The 12,966-nt window shown below is 41.7% G+C and overlaps 1 protein-coding gene across 1 annotated transcript in view; it reads left to right on the forward strand.

Moving 5' to 3' along the window:
• Positions 1–12,966, forward strand: part of camta1a (calmodulin binding transcription activator 1a) — a 529,164-nt gene that overhangs the window by 303,860 nt on the left and 212,338 nt on the right. The window contains exon 5 of the mRNA XM_041800377.1: positions 3,459–3,594. Within this exon, the coding sequence (XP_041656311.1) occupies positions 3,459–3,594 (136 nt within the window). The remainder of the gene's footprint in view (positions 1–3,458; positions 3,595–12,966) is intronic.

Raw genomic sequence — 12,966 nt, forward strand, 5'->3', positions numbered from 1 at the left:
AGAGTTTTCCTAGTTTTTGTGAGGATGTGAGCAGCAAAGCACAAGGCTAACACGGCTCACCAGCTGACTGCATACTTGTTTTACTTGGGAAGCTCCAAACCATCACAGCTGCTGGATTTTTGTATAGTTGTTGTTGGGAGTCAGGGGTGTCACAGGGGTGGAAAGATAGCACATTGGGCCCCACAGCTAACCTTAACACAAAAAAAAAAGCCCCTAATTTTTTCTTTATTATTTCAAAGGTAATCACTATCAAAGATGGGCACAGACTATAGAAATTTTTACTTCCAACCAAAAATATTTGATAGCAGTTAATTTGTTTCATCAACAATAAAGTTGAAAATTGATAAATGGTTATGAATGTTAGATAAATAAATGGTTAAATATATGAGGAGTGTTCCAAACTGAAACTATCAAATCATCAACTTTTTGCAAAGTGTGCAGACTTGAGTTCTTTAAAGGCTTTGACTTAGGAAAGTCAAAAGTGCCTTGGGCAGAGATGGGCATTTTGGCTTCTTATCTAGTACGCCCACTTAAGTACAGTAGGCAGAATGCTTTGCTTTGGTTGTCTGTTAACCTTGCTTGATCCCATGTCTGTCATCGGGCAAATCCATCTTGCAAAGCTCTAATTTGAATGACTGTGCCAGGCCTGAAAAACAGATTTGACCAATCAGCAACATTTGAGGAGAACAAGGTGGTAGCTACTGGAATGGATTAGTTATACTGAGAGCAGGTATGCCCAATGGCTTCCACTGGTGTAGCTTGGATGTAGCTAACCATGAGCAGCAGTTTTATCAGAACTAGGCCACATTTCTTTATTAAAAGAAGAGCAAAGAACTGCACTTAGCAGCCTCAGCATGAGTTTTATCCGCCAACAAGCTCCAGTGTTTGTAAATCACAACAGCATTTGCCTGCTAAGCTAACGTGGAGCTGCGCATCCCTACAACCTCGTTTTGTCTGGTCACTCTAATTGGCTTGTAATGAGTGAGATTGAACATTCCTCCAGTCAACTTCTGAGAATTTTTGGAAAAGTTCTGCACCTCCCAAACGCTTTGTATGGGAGCTTTCCCAGATGAATGTGAATGTATCCATGCAATTGAGACATTAAAAAGTCTATCTGGTGTGTCTGGTTAATGTATGAGTCATGTCTATGATGCAAAAGCAGGATGTGAATCTTTTGTCTTTCTCAGGTAAACAAGTTGGAGTTTTAAAACCCACCACATTTTATTCATTCACCAACTCCAGCAATGCAAGTCAATATTGCATTTGCACCACTCAGTAGTGTGAAGTTATCACATCTTTTACAAACTTTCTTTCTTTCCACATCCATGGCTGACAGGATGCATGATGCAGATGAGTTAGTTGCATAAATGGAGTTAACAGAATCAGAGTTTACCAAAAGTTAAAGGTTTTAATTATCTTTTTTTCCAAATTAACATCTAGGTTAAAAATTGAAAAAAGTTAAAAACAATTTAATGCTGATACTTAATAGCAAGGTCACTAATTAAAATAATAGAAGTTTCAAAATGTGTTTCTATTTCATGATAAAAACGTGAAGAGCCTATCTTCATCTATAATTGCGGGCAAGCTCCTGCATACTTCATTGCACAAATACGATGGCAATGTTGCCAATGTATTTATAAACAGGGAATTAACAAATGTTGATTACCTGGAACTATTTTTTTTTTTTTTTGTGATATCAAACAGGACATGTTTTGTTCTGTTTGTTTTTTAATAAGGTATTTTGTTGGGTTTTTCTTCTTTTATTTTAGAGAGGACAGTGGATGGAGTCCAAGGATGAGTGGGGGTGAGACATGCAGGAGAGGCCACAGATTGTTTGTTAAAGCCAAGTAAACAGTCTCCTTAAAAGAAAGAATCTCATCCTCCATGAAATTATAATGCAGCAAGTGTAGGTTACATAGCTCTGTTAGCCGTGTTAGCTATGTAGATAACAGAGCTATGTAGATAACGAAGCGCTGTGGTCTACAAAGGTACCCCGTTAGCTGTGCAAGCTACTTAGCTAATGTAACTACATAGCTTCTGCAGCTCCTTTGCTAATGTAGCTAAACAAAGCAGCTATGTAAACTACATGTCTACATAGCTAAGTTAGCTTTAGCTACATTTGCTAAAGCTGACTTTGCTAAAGCTAACTTAGCTACATTGGCTTATTTGATAATGTGATTTACTTAGCCAGCAATGCTATGTTAGCTTTAGATGAAGCTGAGAAAGCAAAAAGGAACCACCGTCCCAGGTTAGACATCTGATTTTTTTTATCTCTTTGAAATGTTGCTTAGTCTCAGTTAGCAATTGGGTCAATTCATTAATGTAACTTTTAGACTTTGTTTATGAATAAAGTTGAATCTTTTAAAACATTTAAGACAGGAAACCCATTTTTCCCACAAATTACAGCAGTTCCATTCCAACATATGGCGTCTCAGATGAACGGTCCACAGTGACAGTATATTACCATTTTGCTTTTGTGAGCACAGGCTTAATTGTGACAACTTTAGCAAATATATAACTTTGTGTTACAGTCTTGAAAAGTCTATTGTTGTTCAATTAAATGATAACTATGGATTACATTAGGTAGCAAAGGCACATTTTTAGTATCCAAAAGACTTTGAAATTAGATTTTTGTGTTATATTTTGCTGACTTTAAAGAAATAAACCCAAACAAAAATGTTATATTTATTGGAGGAGCCTCCCACCCATGACACCCATGGTTGGAGTACAGCAAACACAGTGTGAAACTGATGCACAATGTGGTATGAATGTAAAGTGATGATACGAAGCTTCACAACAATACACAAGCACATGCTCACAAAAGTATGTTCAGGCATCCTCTAATTGTGGAGTAAGCCATAAATGTTTGATGCCACACTTTCTGTTAATGTTTAACTCTGAGCACCAAATGCCTCTATTACAAATCGAAGTGGAAAGGCAGATTATCATCAAATAGTTACATTATATCATTATGAGCCTACAGGCTGTGGTCTGCTGGAGTGAGGATAAATTATGAATGGAGTGTGAGGGAGGATCTTCTTCTCTCCCCCAAGGGACCTCCAACACCACAACTCATTTAAGTTGGATGAATGAGAGATAAGAAAGGAAGCCCCCCCCCCATCCTCTAACCGCCATTCTGCTTGCCTTACACACTGGCCTTCATGTAATTTACTTTGTGAGGAGTGTCACTTAAGCTGCACATACTTCTCACTGTGAGAAATGTATGCTGAAGGGTGCTTTGTTCATTGTCAAACTGTGCATACCAGCCCTGAAAAACACCATAAAGAAGTCTTGTCATCTTAGTCGCGAGTGCATTTTCTCGCAGTGTCGGCCCTCTTTGTACATCCTTAAAATGAGTCCCCGAGCTGTGCTGCAACTTTGCCTAAAAATTCTTCTCATCTTCTCCCATTTTAACTCTTTTTTTCCTCCCCCTCTGTGTACTGTCTCTCTGGATCCAGGCCGCAGAATGGGTCGATGATATTGTACAACAGGAAGAAGGTGAAGTACAGAAAAGATGGCTACTGCTGGAAGAAGAGGAAAGACGGGAAGACCACACGGGAGGATCACATGAAGTTGAAAGTACAGGGAGTTGAGGTAAGTGTGAGACTTTGGTTTTAAGGGAGGGAACGAGGGGTAAAGGTGGGGTTTGGGTGAGTGTAGGTGAGAGACAACCTTCACCCTGACACAGACAAACACAGGTCTACACTGAGCTCTCCCCTGGCTGTAATGGAGACAGTCACATGCTGCAGTCGGCCCTGTGTCTCCAAGGAGCCTTCCCAAGAAACAATGCGGCACAACAATAGTTTTCCCTGGGAAGCCAGCGGAGTGGAACCGATTGTTTGTACCTTATTAAGGCTCTGGATGTTGCTTTTGCTCCAGAGAGCCTACATTAATCTTGCTGGCTCACAGCAGTGCTGAGGAGCTAGCGTTCCCTTACCTCGCTCCAAGTTGCTCCCCATACCAGCCGCTGCCATAAAAGGCCCAGCTCTATCTGTCCTTGGCTCACCCAGGTTCAGCCTTCCTGCACCTCAGGTGTTGGCAATGCAGTGTTGGCATCTTGTCTTATTCATCACCAGTCTTAAAATGATACCAGGCAAGTTTTCAGCCCCAGCTCCATCACTTCCGTAGCTTGTAGGCGTTTTCCAGTTGCTCTCTTTCACACAGGAGTTGAGCTACCAGCACAGGTACAGATGTGATGGTGAGAGACTGTCGCCTCCCTTTTGTGTGTGCGTGCACATGGACACGCCGCCACACACCTCAGGGAGTGGCGCTGTGAGTCTGTGTCACACAGTGTGACAAAGACAAAGCTCAGGCATTCTCCCAACAGGGGCCCTGCACTCTGTTTGTACTCCTGCAGATATTTGTCACTCCAAGAAAATGGCCTCTTCCTTTCGCCCAGCCAGCTCAGTGTCATCTCTAGTCCTGCAGAGTCCTGATAACCTGTCTGGACTACGCACATCCATCGTTTGAGACTGTAACATATTTTTCCCAGTTTCTGACAGCGCTGGCTTCTCACAGGGTTAGGTCAGCCAACTTTCACTGATAAAGTTATATTAGCATGTAAAAAGAGATAATATGCAGTGAGGGTTCCGAGACGGGCGAGTTTTACCTGCTGCATATTTGCATTTTAAGTTCATAAGCAGGGGGGGTTCCCAAACTATTCAAAGCCATGAACTCCCTCAAGCAAAAATTCATACAATTCTTTTACTTTCTGATGGCAATTATCAAAAATTATTTGGCAATGGCAATTATTTCACTTAATTGTATTTACAGTAGTTTAATTTATTCATTTCATTAAATGTATTTAGTAATAATTAACAATAATAAACATATTTTTTAACTCATTGAATTTAAAATGTTCTTTAGTGTTTTTTTTTTTTTTTTTCACTTAAAGATTCCCATAGGAAATGAACACATGCATATGCCAAAGGGATGCACAATACTGGATTTTTGCCAATATCCAATATGCCAACATTTTAGAAATTACTTTTAGCTAATGCTGATGTTGAAACTCATACTTCATTGAAGTTCAGATCTTAAACTTTGGTCATTGAAACACATTATTTAAAGTTTCAGTATAAAAAACAGTCCTTAAAACATACTATAAAGTTTAAGGAATGATTATGAAGTAGGTCCGTTGGTCCAGCCTAAAACTCGACTTAATTATTGCAGTCACGACCACTTTATCAAGAAACAGACATCATTTGCTGTTATACATTTTTTCTTTATTAGCATTAATTAATCTGCCTTTACTGCTGTAATTCATATTTTGCAGTATATAAACCCAGGGCAGAGTAGATACAGCATAAATGAGGAGCTGGGGTAACCTGACACGCCAGGTGGATGTGTTTCACACATCCATCTGGGAAAGCTTTAATAGGAAATGTTTGAGAAAAGGCAGAGGCTTTGTAAAAAACTCAGTGTGATTGGGTGAATGTTCTGTCTGTCACATCTCTACGGGCCAATCAGAGCAACAAAACACGTGACATAGTTACATAGTTAGTACTCGACTTTTGTCGTGTTTGTAAAGAAAACAACTAACTGCTGTTCTTTGTTCTTCTTTTAACGAAGAAATGTTGTCAAGTTAATCTCTTCCACCATAACTGCACCAGCTCTTGCTGCTGCTTGTTTACGTCACGACTCTGCTGCGCCTGAAAGTACTGCCACTCGTCGCTGATTGGTCCTGTCACTTTCTAACCGAGCCCAGACGGTTCAGATAGGAACTTTGCAAGATGGATTCGCCTGTGAAAAACAAGGAAACGGGCGTATCCATCTGCTTTGCAAGGTTATAGCTGGGGTTGGAGGAGGGTTGCAAAAAGCAGCTTGCAGAGGGAACAGTAAAACACAGCCAGGCTAGAGCAGTTTGAATATGGCATCATAAATATTATTAGCCAATAGTGTGCTTAGAATAAATCAGCTGGCCGTCAGCTGATACGGCTTGTGTGAGCTGCATCAGCTGATCTAGATTATATGACATCACTTGACTCTGTGACCTACCTGAACTAATGCTACATGCTAAATTTGTATGGTCAGTATTTTCAGCTGATATAGGCAGATTTTTGAAGCCAAAATATCGGTTGTAGATATTTTCAGAAATGTTCATATCTGCTGATACCAGTAATTTACTTTTTGAGCTGATGTCTTCCAAAATCAATATCATGCAGATAATATTGTGCATCCCTTATATGGCATTAAACATGGCTTTTTAACCAGACAAATGTTAGAAAGTTTCACAAGTTGATTTTTTGTTTTTTCCCGTTTTAGTTTCTTGTACTCCCAACTTTTAATGGCCTTTCTAGCGCTTTCGTGTGACCCACGGAAAGCCGGGCATACACTGTGCAAATTTTGTCTGATTCAGCCACGAATTTTGAGTCGCGTGACTCAATTGGAAGTCACACAGACTTTCAGTCGAATCACGCCTTGTTTGTTGTGCAGTGTACTGAGGGATATGACAGCTGACTAGTCAGATGGATTTCTGTTTGATATTTTGGTCATACAACTTCAGACACTCCCACAGTGAGAGCAGAACAACGAGCAGAATCCTCAACTTTAGGGTATTTTCTTTGTAAACTGTCAGACAGCATCTCAACCATCATGACAATAGAAGGATGACTTTCTAATGCCCCCCAACCCCAATACAATGAAGGAAATAAAAAGCCTACCTGCAGCTGACTTGGATGGTGGTGCTGTTTGTGTGTGTGGGATAGAGAGAACTAGCAGGAGAGAGAGCAAGGTACTGGATATGACTCCAACCTGAGTATGTGAGACTTTTTCAAAGGAAACCCCTCAGATTTTTGTCTCAGTCCATCCCGACTTTACTTGTAGAGTATGAGCACTCAGGTCAAGCACGACTATCAGACTGTACAGTGCGAGCACGTAAACTGTGCGTATAGCTTGTGAGTCATATGTGATTCATTTGCACAGTGTGTGCTGACATTCAGTCACGACTGTCGTACAGCTGGCTTAAAATCACATAGTGTAAGCCCAGCTTTAGGGTTTAGGACCCCCACTTTAGCAAAACAGATGCACTAGCAAATGCACTGAGTCCTTTGGATCCAGTTGGAAATTGTCGAGAATTTTATATTACAGCGCAGCAGTAATGTTTTAAAAGGTAGTTCTATCCTAAAATGATCAGAAAGCCTTATACCTTCATTTTTGGCAACGAGATATGGTCATAGTTGTGTAACTTGATTAACTAAACCCCCAGACAACTCTTTTCAGCTGAAACCTTTATATAAAGGTTTGTAGTTAAGGTGCTTATAAATTTGGGCACAAACACAGACATTTGAATACAACATATTAAAATACTTCATGTTGTGTAAGAAATAGGCGTAGTGACTCTACAGGTTGAAACCCGGCTACTGAAATTAAATTATTTTTACTGGCTTATCTGGAAGCAGATGGCATATGTGATGTCAGTCTTCATCGTCAGAACTATACCGTTACCACCCACTTTTTTGGCAGCTGTGGTTTCAGAAGAAGATTATTCCCTGTAGTAAAAACAACCATCATCTTCAGTGGTAGCAGCTGACAGCTGAAGTTCACCGGGGGGGCAGCAAACACGTCCAAGGAAACATCAGGCCCAGCTAACATCTATGTGACTAGGATTTTGTTGTAGAATTCTTTTCCCCTGAGATTATGAATAAACTGTGTTTTTCTTAAAATATCATAATTTGAAATTTACGCAGCTTGTGGTAAGTCTTCCTTGAGTGGTTGTGACATCATTTTGGCAATATACATGTCAAGAAGTCTGGGCTTTCGGGGCCTGTTTGAACCCTGCGCCTCATGCCCCTATATGCATCTAAGGTTAATTTAGAAAATAGAGGGCTCGAATATTTTTTACACAAGCTGTGCACATCTAAAAATTGACAGTAAAATGATATATACAGAGCCATATCTGCCTTGTTTTAGCATAAATGTGTGTCAGTATGGGTAGAAAATGTCTGAAATGTGTTTATTGATTCAGATTACTCGTAGGGAGATTTATTGAGGTTAAAATTGTGAAGAAAGACAGGGCTGTGACAGCAGGGAGACGCAGCCTCTATCCACCACACACAAAAGCTTTGATGGTGCAAACCGGAGCTGTCACGTGCAGCAGCTGCACGTAGAAACCACACACCCAGTCTGAAACAGGAGTAATGATGATATCTGCAAAAGCGGCGTGGACTGTATGATGGTGACAGCACAAAGGAGTGACTGAGTGGCCCTTATCTCTCCTCTCCTTGCCCTGTCCACAATGTACTCAGGATGTAGTCCCTCTGTAAGTGAGTTTTCTTTTGCCCGGAGCCCTCTAAAGCTGCCACTCTGAGCTGCCTGCTGCCCTTTTGACTTTACTTCAGCGCTACCCAGGTTGCACCACCATTGCACATTTTTTAGATAGCCTTCCTCTTTTAATAAATAAAGATGGCATCATAACTGACCTCTTCTTTCCGGCCTCAAACTATCCCTCAAAGAGGAGGCGTGGGACATTGTGGTATAGCCTGCTCCGACTATAAGCTGTCTCTTCTCTGAAACATGGTAGCTAGCTGTCCCCAAAACCAGAAGTACACAATATAAATAGATGTCAGCTTAAAATGTCCCCACATCTGTCTTCTTTTCAGTGTCTGCGACATAATCAAGGCCTACTTGAGCTCACAAAGAATCGCTGCTCCCAAACACAACACTGCACTGTATGCCACTGTCCTATTTTCCAGCATCAATGCTGGTCAATGCTCCAGAAATGAAGCTGTTTTTATTTAGCACTACTCTCTGAACAGGCACAGCCACTGAATCACAGCTCCTTGTCCTGTCCAGTATTCTTCTCTGGTCGTGTACCTGTCACAATGGACGAGGAGAAACACAATGTTATAAAAATACCCAGACCTCTGTGACCAACAGTCCCAGCTTTTTTAGGAATTACATTTTTAAAAGAAGACATTTCCTGGCAAGCAAGCAAGCGCTGAAGAGATTTGCTGTTGAGGTGAGAAAAAAATAAGAAATAAAAGGCACAAAAGATTGTGGAATCCGGGGCAGCACCAAAGATTCAATTTATACGCTCAACACGATGTGCTGTGTGGTCCTGTTGCTCTGCCAGGATGTTTCCAAGTGTGCTAGGGGCATCAGATGACGCACATTATATGATGCACCATGGTGGCGGTACGGTTTGAATATCCGCCAATGGTAAACAGAAGCAACACATGCTGGAAGCAGTGGGGGGATTTCTGTATTGTATAATCACTAAATGTTTGCAGAAGGTGCTATTTTTAAAGTTGACATGATCGCTGATCTTTTGTGTGGAATGTACTGTCTGCAACAGCTGAAAGCTTCTGCATGGAGATTTAACTGTTATTGAAACACACTAGAAATGATTCTTATGCCTCTACATGACCTTAAAAAGCAGATCACGAATAAGAAGAGTCATTATTTCAGCATGGAATTTTAATGCCTTAAACTGTTGCTACAGGGGAGGTGTTGGCATGCTGCTGGAACTGCCTTGTTTCCATGGGAGAAGATCAACAGAGTGAACTTAAACTGTGGAAAGACATTAAGACAAGTTTTGTCAAAAACCACCTCAGCTGACTCCTTTTGATGCGAAGGAGCAGTGGCTCTACTCTGAGGTCCCTCCGGATGAACTCCTCACCCTACATCTAAGGCTGACTCCTGGGCGCCTCTATTTGGAGGTCTTCCGGGCACGTTTAGCAGGGAGGAGACGCAGAATGCAGAATGCGCTACAGGGATCATTTATCCTATCTGGTCCAGAAATGCCTCGAGATCCCCAGGAGGAGTTGGAAAGTATAGTTGGGTAGAAGGCCGTCTGGGTTGACTTGCTCAGCCTGCTATCACCACAGATTAGAGGAAGAAGATGGTTGGATGGATGGATGTACCCTCAGGCCACTTCATTAAGATGAAAATCTATTTATATATGGGTTTAGTAGTGTTGTTGATCAGTCAGGGTCTAAATCTTGACATTGGAAAACAAAATGTTTAGAGCAACTGCCCTTTAAAGGTTGGAAACGTTACTGCCACAGAACTTTTTGGGATCAATGACTACATGCTGATCCGGCGCAAAGTGACATATTTGATGCCATCTGTCGTCACCACAGAGTTTAAGCTAGAGCCAGAGCCATCCAACATGCACCCTAATGATCACCCCTATTATTTTCTGTGAGCAAACCCTCAACAACACTTTATGCCACTGTTCTATTCCCTGCTGGCAAAGTGATTTAACAGAACAGCTGTTTTGCACATCCCAGCAGCTGTAGTAGCAGCTCTGTTTGAGATCACAGAAACAGAAATTTGGTGCCATCTTTTGTTCAAGATGTAGAATAAATGGGAGGCCTTGGCTCCTCTTGAAATACCACTGCTCTTACCGTTTTTTCTCTTACCCAATGAGGCGGGGAGGTGAGTCCCAAGAGGGCTCTTGGCTCTGAAATTAAGAACCTGACCCAGCAGTGGCTGGTGGGGAGTTTTACTGTTGACACGCTGTGGTTGGTGCGTCTAGTTGCGGCAATTGAGGTGAGGCACAGTATATGATGCAGCATGCAGTACTTGTTTTTTGGGGGGGCGTTAGTCAGTTATCACCCAAGACCATTATCTTCAATTGTAGCAGCTGACGGCCAAAATCCCAGCTCCATCACAGATGTTGCTGTGACACTCTTGGATTGTGTGAACTCTAGTAATGTTGCCCAGGATTGCAAATAAGCTGATCTTTCTTTTGGCAAAGTTGTCAACATAGTTGCTTGTGTCTTCTACATGACCATACATCTTCGTTTCCCCATTCAAACTGTCTTTTGCTGAAAAAAAGTTAGATTCACTTGCTGTGGAAAAACCCACAAGCCGGTAAAGGCAAAATCAACCAATCAGAGATCTTACTGCACCACTATGGCAGTGGCGGACTCAGGATGTTTGAGGGGCAGGGGCAGAAATAATAAAAGGATCACCTGCTGTGTGCACAAATACTTACAGACATTTGTATTAAAATAGTTAGACACATTAGATAAGACTAAACTTTTTTTCTGTGATTACACCTACTACATCTCTGTAATAAAACAGATGAGTCATTATGAGATAAGTCATAAATTATTTCATCAAGATGCACAAGTGAGGATGTTAGTGAAAGAAACTTTTTTCTCAAGAGCTTAATCAGTGAAGGGAAGGGCACTTTACATCAGAAGTGCACCCTAGAACGGTGGTCCAGCATCAAGCCCAACCACCAGCCCCTTGATGACAGATTGCAACCCAAATGTTTTCTCAATCATAACCAAATATTTTTCTTGAAAACTGGGGAAATTTGGACTTGGGATGAAACAAAAGATGTGATAGAAAAAAAAGCAGCAAGACATTTCCTTCAAAATGAAAGCGCATCATAAACTTTTTGCAACATATTTTGGTTCCAGGCACACAATCGCGACCCACTTAAAATTGTTTTGCAACCCAACCCATTATTTGAAAACCAAGGCTCTAGAGTTCACTTTATCATGTTATGCCCATTAGAAGGGCTTTCTAGAGGGAACTTTACCACATTGTGTCATCTAGAAGGCACCCTGCAGGGAATTATACCACATATAGCGTGAATCCTAGATATTACCCCTCATGCCATGCACTATTGCCCACTGAAAGTACTCCAAGGAGGACAGTTTTTATGTATAATCTACCATAGGGGCATCCAAGAGGGCACTTTTGCTGTGTTTTTCTAACCTTAGGGTACCAAGGGGGTGATAATCCCCCTTGCCCACCTTCTGAGTCCACCAGTGCACATTAGAATTTTGGGTAATGTAATGCTGTTGACCAAGATCAAGAATGAACCATGTTTTTCTTCAGTCTACCTTGAATGGTTATGATATTACGCCCACTAATCAGCCAGAAAAGTAGCATGGACTGAATGGTGTTGTGGCTGATTAGGGACAGTAGGAAGGAGGGTGCCGTCATGTCTTATACTCCTGTCCTCCAAGGCCTTTCCAAAGCCATTTTTAGATGCACCCCTGAGTTTTTGTTACTCTTTAAATGATAGCATGTCAAAGTCTGATTGTATTTCACTGAGCTGTTGTATATAAAATGGAGCAAAGAGCAACTGCACACCTTTTGATATTCCTCTGTGGGACTCTATATGTGAGGGCAGTCTATACTACCAGAGCTAGTTGCATTGTCAACAACAAAGCCAGTGCAAGATGTAAAAGTGAGCTTAGAAGAGAGAGAGAGAGAGAGAGAGAGAGAGCATGGATGAAAACTGTGTGATCAAGGCCACATGAGAGCTCATAGAAACTGGACAATAACTGCTATTTCATGTGGTGTGCGTGAGGCTAATGTAAAGTGTACATTCAGGCAATAGATTCGAGATTGTGTGTCATGGTATTGCAATTACACTCACACCTTGTAGCCTTGGTAGACCTGAGTCATGTCCTGTAAAGACCTCAACCCCTCACAACTGACAGAGGGAGGTGATCCATCACAGCTGTAACCAGCCTTTGATGGGATCCACGGCCCATCATGCACAGTCATGTTTACTATAAGCACATAAAAATGACTTAAGCTTTGCCATCTGTTGAGTGAAAGTACAAGACCTCAGGAGAGGATGGAGAGCTATCTGTTTCTGCTTACTACTCTATTTAGAAAAAGAAAAGAAAGATCCATTTAAATGCATAATTTATATGATAGCTTCAAACACCGAGCTGACATAACTTGTGCATAACCTCCCCTTGTTCTACAGCAGATTCTTTACATCACTCACGCTGTGCTTTAGCTGCTCTGATTCCCCAGCCAGTCACTGCTTAATAGGGGTTCTGTGGTTATTACATGGGCCAGGTTTAGTGCGCAGAGAGGACAAGTGTTATGGGTGGTTTCAGGCTAGTGATGTTCAGTGGCTCCGGGGAGGGTGAGGCCGGGAGTCCGAGAGCGAGGGGGGGGGGCCTTCTGGGGCCTGCGAGAGGCAGCCTAGCGTGGCAGGAGTAGATGTCAGCGTGTGCTGCTGCTGTCCTGTCTGCTCGGCGG

Source organism: Cheilinus undulatus, linkage group 11 (genome assembly GCF_018320785.1).
Source record: "Cheilinus undulatus linkage group 11, ASM1832078v1, whole genome shotgun sequence".
Classification (NCBI taxonomy): domain Eukaryota; kingdom Metazoa; phylum Chordata; class Actinopteri; order Labriformes; family Labridae; genus Cheilinus; species Cheilinus undulatus.